The sequence below is a fragment of the Lissotriton helveticus genome, chromosome 2_1 (genome assembly GCF_964261635.1).
Source record: "Lissotriton helveticus chromosome 2_1, aLisHel1.1, whole genome shotgun sequence".
NCBI lineage: Eukaryota > Metazoa > Chordata > Amphibia > Caudata > Salamandridae > Lissotriton > Lissotriton helveticus.
Window position 1 is genome coordinate 398409289 of NC_136059.1, and position 20612 is coordinate 398429900.

Genomic DNA, 20612 nt, shown 5'->3' on the forward strand with positions numbered 1-20612 from the left:
AACTCACCCTCAGTGTACAAAGCCATCGAACATCTTCACAGACTCTCTTCGGAAGTCCACCAAGAGCAAGAAGAATGGTCGCTTGGTGGTTGGTTCTGGGACACCGTCAAAAGCTGGGGCTGGAGACTGCTCACCATTATCCTGATTCCCGTAGTTGTAATATGTGGCCTATGCTTAGGAATTCAATGTTTGCCACCTATGTGTTCTTTATGTGCGAGTTGTATTTTTCCCAAAACTGTGGACATTGGAAGCGAACATATGAGGGCATTATATGATACCGAAGTTAGGAATTTGATGAAAATTGACATTGAGTAAGCAAGTTGGCTAGATATGTTGAAAAGGGAGGACTGTTAAAAGTTAGGCTGAAAACCGTCAACATTATCGGCGCCCTCTTGCTCTCCTTAAATCTTTTTGTGCGCGTAAAACAGCCGCCATTTTGGACACCATGGCTTCCCTGCTCTCGCCGAGAGCCAGCGCGTCTCTCTCTCTCTCTCTCCTAACTTCGCTGGCAACCCCCCCTTGCTTGCACCTGCCTTGAGTCATAAACCCCTCTTCGGCGCTGCTCTGCCCCAGGCCCTCCTCCTGTTCCCAGCGCGACACCTCCCTGCTTCCCCGTCATGACCTCCGGCCCTTTTGATGCAAACCCCTTTTCCCCGTGTGCCCGTTTTGTCTTCCCCGTTCCCAGGCCGACACCTAGCTCTGCCGATACCAATCTCTTGCCCCTCCCCATACAATAGGAAGCTTCCCTCCTCAAAGGACCCCCGAGATGATCAAAGCCCCCCCCCATCCCACGAGATCCGATCGAAACCCGCACACTCCGTGAATCGGCGGAATACCCAGCTGCGCAATGATCATCACCTGTTGTGAACGGGGCGGGGACTTCCACTGTAGCCTTGCATGGGAACGGGCTGGGAAGGGGGGATTCTGAGGATGTCTTTCCGTACATCAAAGTATCAACGAGAATGTGTTACATGTAATAAAGAGATAAACTCGTGTATAAGAGGCCAGGCCTCCGGGATGCAGTTAGAGCACCTCAGAACGATACCTTCTGTCCGTTTTCGTTGTGTTCTCCTCCGGAGCGAATAAAAACCTTGTTTCCTGCCTTCCAGTCTCCAGCGCCTGCCTCTTCAATGGTTTAACTTCTTTGTGGGTTCAAGAGGCGACATCGCCGGGCAATAATTAAGGATCTTATATTCTGGTTGGTAGTGCCCCCCCAGTTTGTATTTTTCCACAACTCCCTCGCAAGACCTCTGCAACTCGCTCGCCTCGTTCTTCCACAGCAAGATCGCAAACATACACAACAGTTTCAGCACACAGCCGACGCACCCTACGACCGTACCAACGCCCCCCACCTCCACCCTCCGAGCCTGGACCCCGATCAACACCGAAGACACCATCCGCACGATGAACTCCATCCACTTCGGATCACCAACAGACCCCTGCCCTCACCACGTCTTCAACAAGGCCGACGCCGTCATCGCACCCCACCTCCGGGACATCATCAACACCTCCTTCGACACCGCCACCTTCCCAGAGAGCTGGAAGCACGCCGAACTCAGCGCCCTACTGAAGAAACAGTCAGCGGACCCCACCGACCTCAAAAACTACCGCCCCATCTCGCTCCTTCCTTTTCCTGCCAAAGTCATCGAGATGACCGTCAACAGACAACTGGCCGCCTTCCTCGAGACAAATGGATCCCTCGACCACTCGCAGTCCGGCTTCCGGGCCAACCACAGCACCGAGACCGCCCTCATCGCAGCCACCGACGACATCTGAGCCCTGCTCGACAACGGGGAAACAGCGGCCCTCATCCTCCTGGACCTCTCCGCAGCGTTCGACACGGTCTGCCACCGCACCCTAGTGCAACGCCTGAACAACGTCGGAATCCAAGAGAAGGCACTGGAGTGGATCATCTCCTTCCTCGCCGGAAGAACCCAGAGAGTCCGCCTCTCCCCGGACAGTTCCGAGGCCACCGAAGTCATCTGCGGCGTACCACAAGGATCATCACTCAGCCCCACCCTCTTCAACGTCTACATGAGCCCCCTCGCAGCCATCGCACACCAACACAACCTCAACATCATCTCCTACACCGACGACACCCAGCTGATACTCTCCCTCACCAACGACCCCACAACCGCCAGAACCAACCTACATGAAGGGATGAAAGACGTAGCCGAGTGGATGAGGAACAGCCGCCTGAAACTGAACTCAGATAAGACGGAAGTCCTCATCCTAGGATCATCACCCTCTGCCTGGGACGACTCCTGGTGGCAACGCACCCAAACCAACGGACCACGCACGCAACCTGGGCTTCATCCTGGACTCCTCCCTCTCAATGACCAGACAAGTCAACGCCGTCTCCTCGTCATGCTTCAACATCCTACGCATGCTGCGCAAGATCTTCCGGTGGATCCCCACCGAAACCAGGAAGACGGTCACCCAGGCCCGCGTCACCAGCCGACTGGACTACGGCAACTCCCTCTACGCCGGAACCACAGCCAAACTTCAGAAAAGACTCAAACGCATCCAGAACGCCTCAGCACGACTCATCCTGGACATCCCCCGACACAGCCACATCGCCGGACACCTGAGAGACCTGCACTGGCTCCCCGTCAGCAAGAGAATCACGTTCAGACTCCTCACCCACGCACACAAAGCTCTCCACAACCAAGACCCCAGATACCTCAACGACCGTCTGACCTTCTACACTCCCACCCGCCAGCTACGATCGACCAACCACACCCTCGCCGCCATTCCCCGCATCCGAAGAGCCACAACGGGAGGAAGATCCTTCTCCTACCTGGCTGCCAAGACGTGGAACTCCCTACCCATCCACCTCCGCCTGACCCAAGACCACCTCTCCTACAGGAAGCAACTCAAGACCTGGCTGTTCGATCAGTAGCGGACCCCCCTCCCCCATGCGCCTTGAGACCCTCCGGGTGAGTAGCGCGCTATACAAATGCTTTGATTGATTGACTGACATAATTCCCATACCCCTGAAAGGACATAAGTAGGTACACATCATTGGTATCAGCTCTTATGTCGGTCAAAGACACAGAGAGCTCCCCTAGGTGGATGAAGTGGATTGCAGCTACAGGAAACAGACCAGGTAGAAGGTTTGAGCAAGAGCCATATCTCACTAAGCAACATTGTCCTCCATACATGCCTTACAATAAAATGTGCTTTCTGCTTCCATCAAATCCACTTCTCAAATTCTTAAATAGAATAAACGAAGCTCCACAGTTGGAAGAGTGTACAATGTTCATAAGGTTATGTTTGGGCAAGTTATTACAGTCTACAGAGTTACCTTAAAAAGCCCCAACCTGATTTTGAAAATGCGACCACAATTTGAAGCAGCCTTACAACTCTTCGCTCAGTTTGTACACTCCTGCTCCTCTGAAACAGTCCTGCCGCTTGTATTTTCTATTAAAACAATACCTTTGCAAACCCCATATGACCTCCAACTAGCTTCCTTCAAAAGGCGAGATAAATTGAAAATATAAATGTTCTATGCTGTGTGCTGCTACATATGCCTTGTGAGAGCACAAGGAGAATGCTCAACTACTTGTGCACTTACTATGGCTTTACTTCATATTTAGTGAAGTCTCTTCAATCGTCAAATTATTTTCAGCTTTATGACTTCAAAGCCAAGAGGCACTTAAAAAACTGATGGCTACATACCTGGAATGGAGTGTGTTGGATTATGTATAGATTAATTTCTGAAATGTATGTGCACTAAAACCAGACAGCTAAGTATGCTATGATCAACAAGCTGTGAGATTACAAATGGGCAAGCGTAACCTAAATAGATGTAATCAGATATAATCCGATATAACATATGCAAAGTGTCTGTTTCATTCTAAAGTCCTGCATGAACTGTAATGGCTATACCCTGTGCTCACGGGCTTGACAATCTTAGAAACACAAAGCAGGAACGATGAAGTATAAATGGTACTATATGACTTGATGTAGACGGAGGGCTCTACGGAACTATGTACAAATGTGAGAATGCAATGTTGGTACTTTATTTTCCTTTACTGTATATGCATTGTTTTATGTAATAATCCATGTTTGATTGCGGTATCTTTGTAACACGACTGTAATTCTACTGATGCCTTCTTACCGCTATCATTTTTGTTATTGTTTAATAAAAATGATTTGAACTTAAAAAAAAAGTCCTGTTTTATCTTGTGTCTTTATACCACATTACATTCACACAAAATCCCTGACGAAGCAATTGGATTAGTGAGTATATATAGCAAACTGAACTAGTATCTTTTTTCAAGCTGGTTACAGTTTATAGATCAAAACATTTGTAAACAACTTTCAAGACAAAAATTGGGAAAATTATAACTTACTGCGCTAGAAGAGAGGCTAGACAGCCATACACAGAAGGTGTGTACATATTTCCATTTTGATTAGAGACAAGCAAAGAAGACTTGGTTTTCTGGTTAAAAAGCTCCTCACTGGCCTTCATAAAGGCCTTTTCCACATCTCTATCGAAGTATGTGTCTTCCAAGGTTACATCTCTATAAAAACAAGAGGTTCAAGAGGTATATTTTTACATGCCATCTAAAGAGCTATACCGTCTTACTGCTAACCATTAAATGCTAACACAAGGAATGAACATATGCACAGTACAAAGAAAAGTACAAGAACATTGAAGATTAAAAATAAAAGCAGATCTGCAATATTAATAAACTTATCAGATCAAACATGGATTTGAACATACGCAGTTCAAACTTTCTATTTTTATTAAATTTGCACATTCTTCATGAAATTAGTGGCTTTCTGGTGTTGCCTTATTGCTCACTACCCTGTTCGCAAATGGCCACCCCTGAAAATCCAAGAATTGCTTCCACAGTCTCACTCCTACAGGCACGTCAAACTTTTGTCTCATGCAATTCGCAAAGGATCCCTCCCAGGAGTAATGTAGAACAAGCAATTGCAATACAATCGGTCTTGCATTTGTGAAAGTTTGAGCTCTTGGCATCGAGAATGACAATGTTTTTTACTTCTGTTTTTTTGTATGCAGTGAGGTGATGATATTTGCATACCCCTATTGCCACTGGTATAACCCTGAGGTGCTGGAGAAGCAGGAAATGGGTAATGAGGGAGGGAAGTCTAGAGTAATATGCGGACTAAAAACTAAAGTAACAACATCCTGGAAAAATCAGACCCTCGTAGAATATGCTGCCGTTCACCACCCGAGGAAAACAATGGTGTTCTAAGAAAGACAAGAAAACGAAAGTGGAGCTAATATTTAACTCAACGCCGGGTCCGAGTAGTGTGCCTTTAACGGGGTTCATAGTAGACTAGTCCCTTTTATAGCATCGGGAAATAGGAAAGCGGATATATGACCTAGTGCAAAAGACTGGGTGGGGGGCGGGGTCTCCGCGCTTTGGTAGACAGCAAAGCAAGCACAGAACCTAGTGCAAATAATTGTCCACCTACATTTAACTAGGATCAAAAAGCTACTGCAAGTCATCAGAACTGAAAATTTAACGGCTGTGTGTTGTTCAATAAATTTGGTGCATTCTGGGATTAGTAGTAGTAGTGGGATTAGTGAAATAATGGATATGACTTTTTGAAGGACCCCCGACACCCAACTTTGGGAAAACTGTACCCAAGTGACAGATGTACTCAAACACCAGTGCCTCTAGTACAGTAGCAAGCCACTACACCATCTGTGCAGCGCAAGTCCTGGAAGAGACGCCGTATCTGAGGAAAACCCCTAGGCACACAGGTTTTCCACAACAACGGTAGTGTTGTCAGGGGGGAACCAAAGAGGGGATTCGGGACACAAAGATGACCAAAGGACATCTTAAAGAAAACTATTGATGCCCAGGGATAGGTTTGGTGGTAAAGTACTGGATAGAAGATTGCTCAGAATTTAAGCAGAGCAAGAAATATGCTCACTTTATATAAGGCTCCTTTCAACTGGGGAACATGGCGGCTGGCTAGTCACTGGTCGAGGGACTTCGAACAGGAGGCTTCAGGAGCTCAGCTTTCATTTTAAGATTAATATAGCATGTGTAATAGGATGATAACACAATCAGATCACCTCATTAAAATGAGGAATGCAGCAAATAGAATGTTAATATAAAACTGAATTCAATGTCAGCAAAGCTTTCCGACTTGTTAATACCACTACCAGTCTCCCAGTGGGGCCGAACTTGCTCCTCTCTACAACACTGTAGTGTCTTTATAGCCAGGATTCTCCTCTAGCGCTGAGAAGGGACAGTCCTGGCAGCGCTCAGGGCTGCAACCAACAGAAAAAAGGTTTAGTACCAAAAGGTACACAGACAACCTAGCGCTGCAGTGATAACGCACCAGAAAGAGCCACCTCGAAATTGTCAAAAGAGCCCTGGATGTTCTCTGTTATCTCAACAAAAATTTGGCTAACCAGTTGCACAGTTCATGGCGACGTGCGACGATATTAAAGCAGCAGTAACCAGATACAAAAACTATACCTCTGTAGAAAATACGTAGGTTTACCTACTAATATACACAAAGCATAATTTCTTCACACGTTGCTTAAATCAAATGAAAATAATTCATGTCCACGGTTTCTGTTTTACAAGCAGACTTCTCAATGAAACCCATCGACTTGTAAACTTTTACAGACTCTACTGCTGAAGATCCTACTTGCTTTCACCAATCTGAATAGGAAATGCTTCAATCCTATCAGCTGCCCGACACACATATTACGCCACTCGAGAGGTGTGGCGCCGCGGCCAGGGCGACTGACGCTGGAATCTGGGGACCACGGTTCGATCCCCGGCTCCGGCGGCAGGTTAGCCCAGCACCATGTGACTCTGGGCAATAGCTCGCTTAATCTTCCCGACGGCCCCCCAGCGCCTAGAGACCCTTACGGGTGATTGTGCGCTTTACAAATGTGGACTTTTTTACTTTACTTTAGTTCTAAGCAGCAGTGGACGCACAGGTTGTTGGTTATTCGGGAAGTAAACGCAGCTGACGTAGGCCACTGTAAAGCTATTTATTATTTCAAGCAACAAGCTGTGCAATGCAGTTTTAACGCACCCGAGACGCAGAGGCATTGAGCAGGAGCTGTTTGAGATTAATTTATACATAAGGGCGTGGAACACAACTCCTTAAAAGCAGGCTACAATAAGTATAAATACCTCTACAGCTATTCAGCTTTCCATGCTCTTGCGAAAAATTACTCTGCCGTCAGCAACCCAACCCGGAAGAGGAAACCCCCCTGTGTCAGACTATCACCCGCTGAGAAAACTAGTTCATAAAAGTGGTAATATCATGGCGTAATAAATCAAGCGCATTGATAGGAAAAGGAGTCTCAAACAATTGAAGTAAGCCTTTGGACAGATACTCTAAATAAAACATGAATATTATTGCTAGAGATTTGTTTACAATATATATATTGCACATTGCATGGCATTTTTCCGCATCCTTTGCAGATTCTAGAAACGCTTCATGCAGTTGGTTGGGGATTCACTGTAAAAACGACCCCTACATTTGCTTCCTTGCTTAACCGTGCACTCATGTAGGGACTGTGTGCATGTCGCTGCTCCTACCTGCGGTAACATTCCATGGGAGTTGACGTCTCAGTAAAGAAGGGACATGTACCCACCATTAGCAGGCTACAATTGTTAAATGACATACAGAAAAAAACAATCCAAAGAGTGGGAGGAGTCAGACCCCATAAAGTACAGACAACAGAATGCTTAACAGCCCAAGCGCTGTCTAGGCTCAACCTAAAAACCATAACAGTCATAGTTACCAGGTGTACATGTAAATTTAGAATAAGTTATTAGCCAGGAACAAGGGGTTTCCAGCAATGATATCCACTCCAAATCCATAACCTTGGCCTAATTCACAGTCCAATTTAACATTAAATACACCTAAAATAGTTTCCCCTTTCAAAATCTCTTCTGAAATGGGAAAATAAAAAGGAAAAGTACAGACCTTGGAGAAAAAGGAATTGCTTCTTTAAATGTAATTTATTGAGCATGGAGCTTATATCTCTCATTTGTCGTTTTGGTACAGCGTTAACTCTATTGGTACTGAAGAACAAAATGATCTAAGTGGGTGGCCACAACGCTGAAGAAAATGTTGCAGCCCCCCCCATTAAATCTATAATCTATATAGATATATAGAAAGAAGGGGGGGGGGAGGAGGGAGAATGAGAATGAGAATCTCCAGATATATTTTTAGCAAAGGCTATACAGAAATAAATGTAAATATATATGATGCAGACCTACTTTAGACAGTTTGGAGGGTTGGAGTCACAGCACCTATCAGAAAGGATAGCTGTACTTCCACCCAGCAATACAACCAATGTCATTAACTTCTATTCATGGATTAGAGGCAGAGCTATTCTCAGGAGCAATCTGATAAACTTCTGCTCTGCTGCAGGAGTCAAAAGAGCCAGTTACCCCGACTTCCCTATCATTAAGGAGTCCTGCCTTACCTCCCAGGCAATGGTGTTCAGAACCACGGCCACTGCCCTTCTATGACTGCTTAGTGTGGTATGAAGAAACATGGAGGCCAGTGACAGTACATTTGCTGAAGAATTGGTTGTTGTGTTGTGATGAAAGGAAGGGCCAAAAACATGCTCTGCGATGGGCGAAATAAACTGCAGAACTAGCGGCAGACAACAGGGCATGGGGAGGAAGGAAGACAAAATATTTTCATGACACTAGTACTGTGACACGGTCAGTGATTATGAGCTATAGAGACAACCTTTAATATTGGAACTACCGAGTGATGGGGGCAAGAACAGAGGCTGGTATCTGAAGTAAGCATGGAATATATTCTTGCTTAAGTTACCATCTCTCTGATTCATATCAACAAGCTATATTTTTGTAAAAAAAAGTAGTTTAATCACATAGGACCATATGATCACCTTGCATACACAAATACATGTGATATTACCAGCAACTACACCACACACCGCCGGTAAGAAAGTAGTATATTCTATAGCATCAGTGTAGGAGAGGATAAAATTATCATGTGGCTTTTCAGTTTTGGCTCAAACAAAGATTATTAGGTGAAACATGGCCGGATAATAATTGTCCCAACACTTTTCTCAATCATGAACACATAATCAACTCTGTGTAGTCAGTCGAGAAAGCATTCTCCTTAAAGTTAAATAACAAATTTGAAATATACAGAATAGTTTTGAATGAATGAAACAGTTTTAGATTACTGAAAAGTCATATGAATTTCTCAGTCGTTGGACCTTAAATAAAAGCTTGGTCTTCATGCCCAGCATACTTCAGTCTTGAGCTTGTTTCTGGAAAGGTTTCCCTACCCTCAGGAGTAAAACTTCTTTAGAGGCAGAATCCCTTTTTTCATGTTTAAGAGCCATTCATGGTTGAATGTGCACCTTCACAGTTACATAGATTTTGATTCTTCATATGACTACCTAAATGTTAAATGTTCAATTTATCATACAACTGTGTCAAGTACTCTAAATTCTGAATTGGCTGAATAAACACAAATACACTTTCACACCAACATAAGTGTTTATCAGCCAGCTTATAAAATATTATGCTAACGTTGCAAATGCCTCCTTTCAATTACATCTACAATTCAGAACAAAGCATGCCAACAAATAATTGAAGACTCAACATGCAGCAACTCTGTTCTCACCTGAAGGCTTCAAGCCCAGCAAATACACCGTTTGCAATGTCTGGGGTTGGGTCATCCAAGAAGTCGTTAAGCATTAACCTAGCAAGAGATTTTTGAACAAGCTTACAGTAGGGAGAATGGAAGATCATGAACCCAAAGTCATTCAGGGTAAAGCGCTTGTTACATCCATCTGAAAAACATGTTCAAGGACATATTAAAAGTTCATGTTTTCATCTCGGTTCCACGGTCTTGATTTGAGACCTTCCTAAATATTAACACAATTATAGCCAGGCCAATATATGTACATTTAAGGGAAGCATTAAAATTCTAATCTGACAAGTGCGACAATTTTTCCTATACATTCAAACCTGACAAATAGATTTGTGCATTCCGCATGTAATAGGTGACAAAAAGGTATGTGCACTCCAAAATAATTGTACTGTGTTGGAATATTTAAGCCTGCATTTGCTCACACAAACATCAACAAGAACAGACTAACATTTGATCTCACACATGCTGGCTCAACTTATACCAAAAGGGAAACAAAATAAACATTACAACCAAAATGTTCATCTATGCAGTTTTGAATCTTCTATACAATGTTAAAAAAAAAATAGCATCCCTCTTTTGAAAAAAAGGTGTGGTGGTCGTAACAGAGGAATGGGCTGACGTATGTTGGAGACAGGTAAAGTTATACGGACCAGAAGTAAAGTTTCCTTGAAAGATAGCAGTATCCTATTCTTGCATCTCTCATTTTGTCTTGTAGTTAGATTTATCAGAAAGAGGTAAACCAGGGGGAGAAAGGATATACAGTGGAGTAACGTGCAGTGGCGTATAGCGAAGAGGTGTAGACTAGAGTGCATACTGGAATAGGGTAGCGTGTAATAGCATACAGTTGAGTTGCATCTAAGGGAATAGCCCAGTAGGGATAGAGTGAAGTACAATACACAGGCATGGCGTAGAGTGGAATGGAGTAGCATACAGTGGAGTGGAATACAGAGGAATGGTGCGCAATGGAATACCATATACTTGAATAGCGTATAGTGGAGTGGCATAAAGTGGAATGGCGTACACTGAAGCGGTGTAGAGTGGAGCTGCATAGAGTATAATAGCGTAGAGTGGACAGGTGTAGAGTGGAGTTGTGCACAGTGTAATATTGTGGAGTGGCATAAAATGGAGTGGCGTAGAGTGTAATAGTGTATAGTGGAGTAGCATAGACTGGAGTGGCGCAGACTGTAATAGCATACAGTGGAGTGGCATACATAGCAGAGGCGTTCAATTGAATAGCGTAGAATGAAGCGGCGTAGAGTGGAGTAGCATATAGAGGAGTGGCATAGAGTGGAATAGCATGTACTGGAGTAGCGTATAGCCGAGTGGAGTACACTGAAGAGGCATAGTGTGAAATTGCATACAGTGCAATAGCGTAGAGTGGACTGGCGTATAGTGGAGTTGTGTACAGTGTGATGGTGTAGAGTGGAGCGGCATTGAGCAGACTTGTACAGTGGAGTAGCGTACAGTATATAATTGGGCAATGGCTGTTTTTTAGAGAATGAAAAGACAGCCATATTGTTTTTACAACACTTTGGCTGTGCTCAGTGTCAGGACCTTAGAAATTGGTAAGCAGTAGGACAGCTCCTATTACCACTTTATTAAAAGTGATACCTCTTACCCATTTATTAAAGTGGTAATAGATAGGGAAATATATATATATTTTTTTAATAAGTTTACAGCCAGGAGAAGAGCTATGCATGTATCTTGTGTCTTGCAATGTATGGAACCCTATCTGATGAGTTTGTGCTGTATCTGGGGGGTTTCAGCAGAGTGGGGGAATTAGCGCTCAGTCACATGATGATGTTTGGGACCTAGGTCCTAAAGTATTAGTTTGAGTAATTTGTATGCAGAGGCACCCATCTGCACTTCCTCAGTTCATATTCCATCCTGTTGTTCTTAATTCACAGGTCACCTAAGGAGGTCTATCATCAGTCTTTGACTTCAGTTTAACAATCATTTCTTCCCACACCGTGAGCCCCACTTTTCCCCCACCTCGTTGTTGCAGCATAGAAGGTATTATTAATTATTTCTTCCATGTGCACTTCATTGGAGACAGATGATTAAGCCATAGTTACCGTACCTGCCTTTTAACAAACAGCCAAGATAGATCAGCAAAGCTGTGCTCCAATTTTTAACTCTTCACTGTTTTATAGAGGCCTAATATGTTGAAATCAAGTGAATGAGTAATCCCAACCTAAAGCTTCTTGCACCAGCTGCCATATCGATTTCAGAAAGTGAGTTAGTTCCCAGCAGGTCTAAAACATATGGGCTACATCTGCTGGCATCTAGGGTATTCGCTCTAGGCAGCTGTATACATTCTGTGTAGATTACAGAGAGTCGGATATGAGCTGTGGAGAATTTTACATTGAATCTGTTTGAATCTTGTGATACTCTCATGGGGTATTTAATCATCTTAGACAACTATTTATTTAAGCCAATTACTTATTCAGGTTGCATATCCACCACTCTTAGGGCCAAAATCTACATTTTGGTCAACTGGAGAAGACCGAGATACAGAAGGGTGGCTGCTTTTGTGGTCATGCTGTCTGTCCTTCCAGTTTGAATAGTAGCAGGCGTGGATGGCTCAAGCCCCCCAACCCGGCTTCTAGACAGACTTGGTCTGGTCAGCTCCCCATATGAGATAATGACCCACCAGTATTTGGGGGTCTTGCCTTAATGGATCTAATGTTAGGAGTATAGGTCCACCATAATATCAGCCAAATTCCAGGACTACCATCTCAAGGTTGAGCCCCAAACATTCAAAACAGAAGGTGTAACCACAGGGGCAGCTAAGGAGAGTAGGCCACCTCTGTTTTAGTTTACATGAAGCATCTTTTCCAGCAAGGTTTGGCTCACCACAGCAACCTGGGCTCATGCAGAGTTCTGGTTCCACGATTCGTTATTTCAGATCCAAGGTACTTCACCTCTGTCAGCTATGGGCTTCCTACCCATCTCGCTATCCACTGGAGCAGAGCTGGTAAGTAATAATTTTCAGTCAGGAGCAGCTAATCCCGCCTTCTTCTGGTTGACTGCTGTTTATAGGGAAACAGCCATCACATCTCATGCATTACAACACATGCGATTACAACGCGGTCGTTACAACAGCGTTGTTACATCGCGGTACCATTACAATGCAAGCTGTTACATCGACTTGCAGTATGGGGCGCGCTAACCTAAGGAATAGTATAATTTACTATCCCAACACCTTCCTACTGTTGCGCACACTGGAGTTGGAATAGTAAATTATACTATTCCTAAGTACAGCACACCCCCTACAGCAAGTCGATGTAACGACTTGCATTGTCATACTACTGCGATGTAACAACGGGTTGTTGTAAGAACCGCGTTGTAACCGATTGCATTTACGCATGCGATGTAAAGGGCTATATTCCAGTTTATATAGTGCCACCTTATTTCCACGGCGCCCCCAAACTAAGTCCAGAACTATTTTATTTATCTCCCTACATATTCACTAGGTAACACCAATGGCACATTTGCAAAGAAATATGGAAAACAGGGACGGGTGGCCACCGTAGCAGATAGCCAGTCTACTCATCTCAGACAGGGGGAAGATGGATCCTGAAGTGGACGCCTCTCTCATAGCTTTCGCATCCTTCCCAAATTCTGGTCAAGTATGTCATAGTCATCATGAAAAATCTGAGCCCACTAGTTATGTAAAGGCTCACAGGCTCCATCGCAATGGTAGGGCTGGTGGGTCACTATTATTAAATATATTGGGTTTCAGAATAGAAGCATATAAAAAAAAAGTGATGTTGTTGCAGTTTACACATTATGCGCGACGGGTATGCCCAGAGGTGCGTCCCATGCCCTCTGTGCCTTAGGGCTCAAGCTATACTAGACGGATGAGACCCAAGTAGGTCGAAACTGGTCTGGGTTGCTTGTAGTCCCTTCTAGTGGGGTGTTCTCGCTTGGCAGATCAGGAAAAGCTTTTTGTACGAGGAGCAGAATCGGTACTGATTTCAATACGGCTGGTATTTGTCTAGAGTGGCTGGTGGGCGTAAAATGATGTAGTGGCCCAGAGTGACTGCCAGTCATTGAGCTGAATACAACCATTCTATCCATCACCTTGTTGTTGTTGGGTTTTAGAATATTAATGATTTGTTTTATTAAAGGATAGTCCTGAGTACCAAACCTGTGAGATCTGTGAGCAGCACAGTAATGGAAGCCTGCGTTCTGTCAAAGATAATCAGCCGGGCAAGCATCCTGTCAGCTTTATCACCTTCCCTACATTTCTTTGTTATATATGCCCTGTAGTCATGACGGCCCAGTCCAACAAAGAACTATCTGTAAACTTTTCTCATGTTGGAGACGTTCAGCTGCGTCAATAACAGCTTTAAATTTTAAGTATTTCAATGTGCTTTCCAAAATCACTAATCTCCCTAATGCCCATGTCACCACATAGGTCATTCCTAAACAACTGCCTCTTATACTCACTTTGAATGCCTTCCACTCAACTTTAGAGTCCCTGGCAGTGCTGGCTTCCACCTCAGGAAACTTATCACAGTCTGGAGCATCTCTTTATATTGAGCAGGTCTGCAGGCTCATGCCTCCATGTCGGGGTTCTGGATGGGAACTCACCCCCCAAACTAGTATCAATTTCAGATGGCCATGATTCAAAATTGTTTTGAGTAAACATTCATAATTAAGAATCTCCCCCTCAGAACATTAAGCTGCACAAAAAGAAATCAATTCTTGTGTGTATTCTCTCCGGTCAGGGTAGATTGAGCGCCATATGTCAATTTACAGATATAAAGTTAGTTCACATTTTGAAACACAATTCAACACTTAAAAAAAGAAAAGTACCATCTTATTTAAAACTCACAAGCTTTCTATGCAGGAAAGGTTTAACACAAGAAAACATATGAGCAAAGAAGAATCACAAGTCAGATTTGAACGGTAAAGAAACCCAAAACAAATTTCTCTGTAGTACCACAAATAATTACACAAAGTGATAGTAAAGGCTTGTTTGTAAATACAGGCCAAGTTGGATTGCACAGATCAGTGACACTAGAACTGTGCAATGCAGTGCAGGCCTGAATGCAAAACAAAAGACCATACAAAGCTCTAATTCTCACATGACAAACACGAGAAACTGGAGAATCTGCAATGTACAGATATCAATACCAGGAGATTTGATCCCATTTCATCAACCCACGGCAAGACACTGTTTGTATGCAACAAGGAAAGCGAATACAACATCGAGTTTTGTTATCATTTGTGGTTAGAATTTTAAAGTCTCTCAAATAAACACACTCCATGGGATCATCAGAGTTTTCAGAATTTCCAAATTGGGGAATTATTGAACAAACCTTTTTATCTGGTAGTCACAGCACTGTTGACTAAACTTTAGCAATATACAATTAGGATTAAAACAATATACACTGCTGTTGGGACCAGATAGTGGGCAGAGAACATGCAAATATATGCTCCTTTACTAACACTCGAGCATTTAATAATTTGCATTTTCTAGGGTATTGTTCGGTAAGAATTCAATAACTTTATTTATTGCCCATCACATTATAAAATTAAACGTTCTATTAAAATGGCGGCATACCTCTCCTTCATTTTTAACGGCACGATATGTAAATTAAGTTCTATTATATTTGGGATGGGGAAAGGTTGAAGTGTTTTCATGCTCTAGTGTAAAGCAATCAGTCACACTTAGGAAATGCTACTAGGAGAGGGGGTAGTGCCCAAAGAACTGAGAATAAAAGAACTTTGTGCAAAAATACAGAAATTACTATTTAAAACAATCAGCAATATTGATTCTTTGAAAACTAAGGAAAATAATAAAAGATATTTATAATGCAGGCATGATACAACAGTTTTCATATGAAAGAAACATACCTTTGCTTCTCTGTGCGTTTACTTTCTTCCGATAAACGGAATAGCAGCGATCTAAAGCACTGAGGTAGCACTGTATAGATAGTTTTCCATCAACTACTGGATATTCAGACACCATATCTGGCTTATAAAAATCATAGGCATGCTGCATGTGTGTTCCACGCAGACCTAAAAAATAAAAAAGTGCAAATCAAAACAGAGGTCTTTGTTCAGCAAATCCTTTAAAATCTTTATAGTTATAGTGACTTTCTGTTAAACTGTCTCTAAAGTTAAATCAATGTAGAGGGGAGGGATTAGTTGGGTATGCAGAAAATATGAAGTAATCAATTACAAAAGTTTGAGACACATGATCAATTGTGCAATGCTGCATGAAATGCAAGTTTAGACTATAGAATCACCTGCCACAAATACGGTACACCCTAAAAGTAGGTTGCATATAAAAGACTGCAACAAAGAAGGTAGGCTCCCTAGACGGTGCGGCGTCTTGGTAAACCCAAGACCTAATTATCCTTTGTACATTTGCTGGCAAAGTCATTCGCACATGGTGACAAGTGCTAGCACTCCTAATCAAGATGTTATAGGTTATGAACTATCAATTAGCTACTACTGAATAAATCAAACTTGGCTTCTTCCTGTAGATTTAGATGTTAATCCCCTTGTCAGACTGAGTTAGAAGGAGACTAGTGTTCTTTGTACTATTTCTAAGATGCCTGCACTACCAGCTTTTCAAAATGTTGCTGTATGGAAGTGCCCTTTTTGTAAGAGTGTTACTCGGAAAGGCACAAACACACACGCTCCAATCAACCTCCCCTCCTCCACCCTTGAATGGAGTGGGTTTTGACCAGCAGGCAGTACGATTTTGGGAAAATTCTCTGTGCAGACAGTGGTGAAAAGGGTGTTTCAGAAGCTCACGATGTCTGCATGTCTTACAGGTTGCACAGATAAATATGTGCACATTCAGTGGGGCCATGATTCAGGGGTCGGTGTCGGAAGACTCCACCACGGAGGGTATTCCCAGTGTTCTCGAAGAGGTTTTCTGTTTCTATCTGAGGTTGATCATAGCCAACAAGCTGCAGTTTACACCCAAACGAGCGCCAAAGCAGCACTGCACCTGCAACACGTTGCAAAAGCTTGATCAAGACAGAAGAGAAAGGAGCCATTCGGCAGTGCTTGGTCACAATATGGAGGAATGAGTGACGATCACTAAGGTGTCTGACCCAATTTGTGAGCAAGCGCTTTGAGGTGATTGTTAGTGCTTTGAAACAGCTGCAGTCACATACGCTAAATGTGTTCTCTCTAGCATGACTTCTAGGCTGCATGCTCCCCCTGCACAGACCTACACACCCCCTTCTCTGAGCCACGCATTGATCCATACCACCCTCAATGGGCCACTCACTCATCCTCACACTCCCTCACTAGGATGTTTGTGTGCAATGTGGACACGGAGTGAGCCTGTAATAGGCTAAATAGATAAATACACTTGGACTAGAACGGCTCTGGGTAAAGCTGAACTACAAGCTGTGCACTTACTTGTTGATGCTCGAGGCTTCGTCCCATCTGCAGTCTTCACTGTGTACTGGGTGGAACCTGCTCCGCGGTAGGTCCTGCCCCAAAGCTGGACTTCAAACAGAGCTCCGCAGGCGATAGCGAAGCTTCAGGGGCCACGGACACCAAAAACGAAATTCCTGAGGCACGTTTTCAGCGACAGGCACATGTGCCTGGGCTACTTAAAGACAGCCCCTGCCTTCACCTGTGCCTTCCCCTGCCGTGCCATGCACAAGCCAGCATGGGTGTGCGCCGGCACCGATGGTGCCCGGCGAGTGCTACCCCCCGCAATGGAGGTCTAGCACTCGACTATCCTGGTAGTCTGTGCCCTGCTGGCACCCCTGCAGAAAGCATTGCACAGGGTTTTCAAGTAAGAAGAGAACATGAACCTCACAGGGTTGCCAGCTGGCATGTGTGTTCTTTGATGTACTTAGTGCTGCAGAGAGTTCAAACAACTCTTGCCACTTTGGAGACTCGTAGTGGAGGAAGCTCCCAATCAAACCGGTGTCATAACATGACCAGCTCTCGGGGTATACAACTAACCAGACCGATGCAGTCTGTCGCCATCTTAAGTATGTTCAGTCGGGTTTACCGCATACCCACCAAAGTGCAAGCACCATGCCCTCCAGTCTGGCATCATACTGATTAGTTGGTTCCGCCGACGGATCGAAGCAGCTAATTTATTACTAATTCTATGTTACAAGAGTAACACCTAATTACTAAATTCCTCCCAATTCTGAAGCAGAAATAACAAATTCCACCCACCCCCACCGTTTTGTATTATCACCCCCCACTTTTTGCTCCAATGCTGATGGTTAGGACTCTAAAAATGCACTGGAGCCTGCTGTCCAAACCCTAGTGCCAGTGTTCTCGCCCTAAAACTGATACATGAGAATTGGTATCTCAATTGGCAAGGAATTTAACCTCGTTATTAGTCCATGGTTACAGTGGTACCCAGATAATGGGAGTTTAAGGGGTCACCAGGACCTGAAGCACTGTTTGTTCCAATCTGAGTGGCCCGAGTAAACAGATGACAGCAGTCCTGCCATTGCAGACTGCAGGTGCAGTGCAAACTGCCAAACTCAACTCTGCCCTCACCATTTGTGTGGCAAGGTCAAAGCTCTATTTTTAATATATGCCAGACAGCCATAAAGAATGCCTTCAGAGCCAAGGAGGCATGGTGCATTATATTTAAGATGTGGACAAGTAAGTGCAAGCTCATATGTCACTATAGGGGCGGTTACCATCAAAGGCTACAAAAAGAGATAGACAGTCTACAGGATAACATGTGCTGGCACTCAGGTATACCCATGGTTGGCAGCTCCATTATGGCAATGCTGAAATAGGTCATGTCTGGTATCAAACAACGTGCCTCATCAACCCTGACATGATTCTCATACTGAGGTCCAAGTGGCGTCCACCCAGGTGGCTACCTTAGAGGTTACCCACCTGGTTTCCCCAGCCTTTCCTGTGCTCTGGCTACCAGCCCCCATCTGCTGCCAAGGAGTCTGCCCCCTGCCAAGCGATGTGAGCTCTCCCAGAGGTCAGAAACAATGGCCTGGACGGGAAGGAGGCAACACATTTCTCACCGACACAGAACGGCTAGTGAAGTGGCACATCAAGGCGGTGAGCTTCAAAGCTTACACTGCCTATAATATACAACCAGGCTGCCTCCCAAAGGAGAAAACATCCCTTCCCCTGTCCCCAGGCACATTGGCACCTGGGGAGGCTAAAAAACTATGCAGTCAGGAGTTGTACACCCCCAGAAGGCTAGCCACACCTCTATGGTGGGCTACCGGGTCTGTACAGCTAAGGAAGGCGTTTGCCATTTTTAAAAGAGGTAGAATAGAGAGGGTTCTGGGTAAAAAAAACATTGAGAAAATTAGCTGATGGGGCTACTAGCTCATTGGCCACTTTCACCCACACCACTAAACCTAGGATTTAAGGGAAACCGCCGGCACCAGAACCTCAGTTCTGATATGACTTGCAACAGTGGACACAGAGGATACCAGAGTCTACGACAACAGGATCTGCACAAAACATAGGTGTGATACTCTGCACCTGTGGCAAACATGATTCTGCACTACTGCGACTGGTCCCGGAGCAAAGATCAGTTCCCCCAGACAGAGGGACACCTTTGAGAGCCAAAGGCAACCCCAGACTCACTTGGACTAGTGGCACTAGTTCCCTGCAGCCCGCAAGTAAAATCGCCTTCCAAGACCAAAGAATCGCTGGCCACGGGGCCCTCCGAGGGATCCCCCAAAAGTAGATGGTCCAGTGCATTGTGGTAAATTTAGTCCTGACCTCCAGCAAGTTTCAGGTGGCTACAATTTTCCCCTGGACCTCCAGATATCAAAATAACATCTTGCTTACTTTACCGCTGCCAAGGCTTGTTGGTGGCCAGTCCAGGCAACCGAACCCTTTACTAGACGGTGCAACATCAGGGAACTTCAAAGCATCGACTACAGCAGTGGTCGCATGGTCACCTTTTTGCACCGGTTTCCCCGCCAGCTACGTCTAAGTAACCATCTTTGGGGTATTGGCCTAGAGAAGCCTAACCAGCATCACTACATAATACTCGACTTTCTTACAGTTGCTACATATCCTGTGTGGTGTTAGGGCAAAGATGGCAGACATTGAAAAGGCAAGCAGTATTTTTAAACTTCTACATTCAGCAACACCCTTTGCCATTATGAGGCAAGATTATAAAGGGAAAAAAAAAAATCAGGAGCGTGGCAGTACTAACAGCTGGATCAGTGAAATGAGTTTTGTTAAGAGTGTCTACCAAACAAGGCCATAGCTTCAACCTGTGCCAAGAATATTGTCCTGGACTGCCTGCACCAATTCTGATGCAATATCGAATTGCTTCTTTTATTATCATTCATGTTATTACAAAAGAAAAATTATGAATGGGGTCTGTATTAAACAATTTATTACTTAAGTTTCTATCTCCCTCCCCTACTGCTGCCCCCCAGGGCTGAGCTTTTTTTTTTACATTTGAAAATATTGTGGAGTAAGAATTACATTTGGCATCATTTATTAGCATCAATGAAAGGCTTACTGAGCTAAGATAGGTTTTCTACCAGCAGGTTTTGTACTTTTCTAACTCGAAATCAATGGTTCACCCAGACCCACTTGCAGGTGTGGTCTGGATGAACCTGTAAAGCTATACATTTCTAAAAAGTAGATAAAATTCGGGAATTCAGCAAGGGGTAATTTGTGTAGATATTTTATTTAGGGATTTTTTTTAATGAAAATAAGTAGGGAAAAAATAGAAGAGGGTGACTCATTTCTAATTTTTTTTAATGTGTCCAAGATATTGATTTTAAGAATAGTGATTTGTAAAACTCTGAAATAGGGGTTACCTTTACTATCATTTGATGCAGAGAGTATTAAGCAAATTATGACTCAAAACTGCTCAAAACCCACACCTCCCCTCACTTTTGACAATACATTAACCACCAGTAGATATGTAGTCACAGGCTCCTCTTAAATAGTTGTAATGAACTGTTAGAGAAAACTTGTATAAACTGTGC

The 20612-nt window shown here is 44.0% G+C and overlaps 1 protein-coding gene across 2 annotated transcripts in view; it reads right to left on the minus strand.

The window, feature by feature from the left end:
• Positions 1-20612, minus strand: part of HMGCS1 (3-hydroxy-3-methylglutaryl-CoA synthase 1) — a 55277-nt gene that overhangs the window by 25716 nt on the left and 8949 nt on the right. For both annotated transcript variants that reach the window (XM_078675034.1, XM_078675035.1), the window contains 3 exons: positions 15535-15699; positions 9637-9805; positions 4359-4529 (listed from right to left, as the gene is read on the minus strand). In XM_078675034.1, the coding sequence (XP_078531160.1) occupies positions 4359-4529; positions 9637-9805; positions 15535-15699 (505 nt within the window). The remainder of the gene's footprint in view (positions 1-4358; positions 4530-9636; positions 9806-15534; positions 15700-20612) is intronic.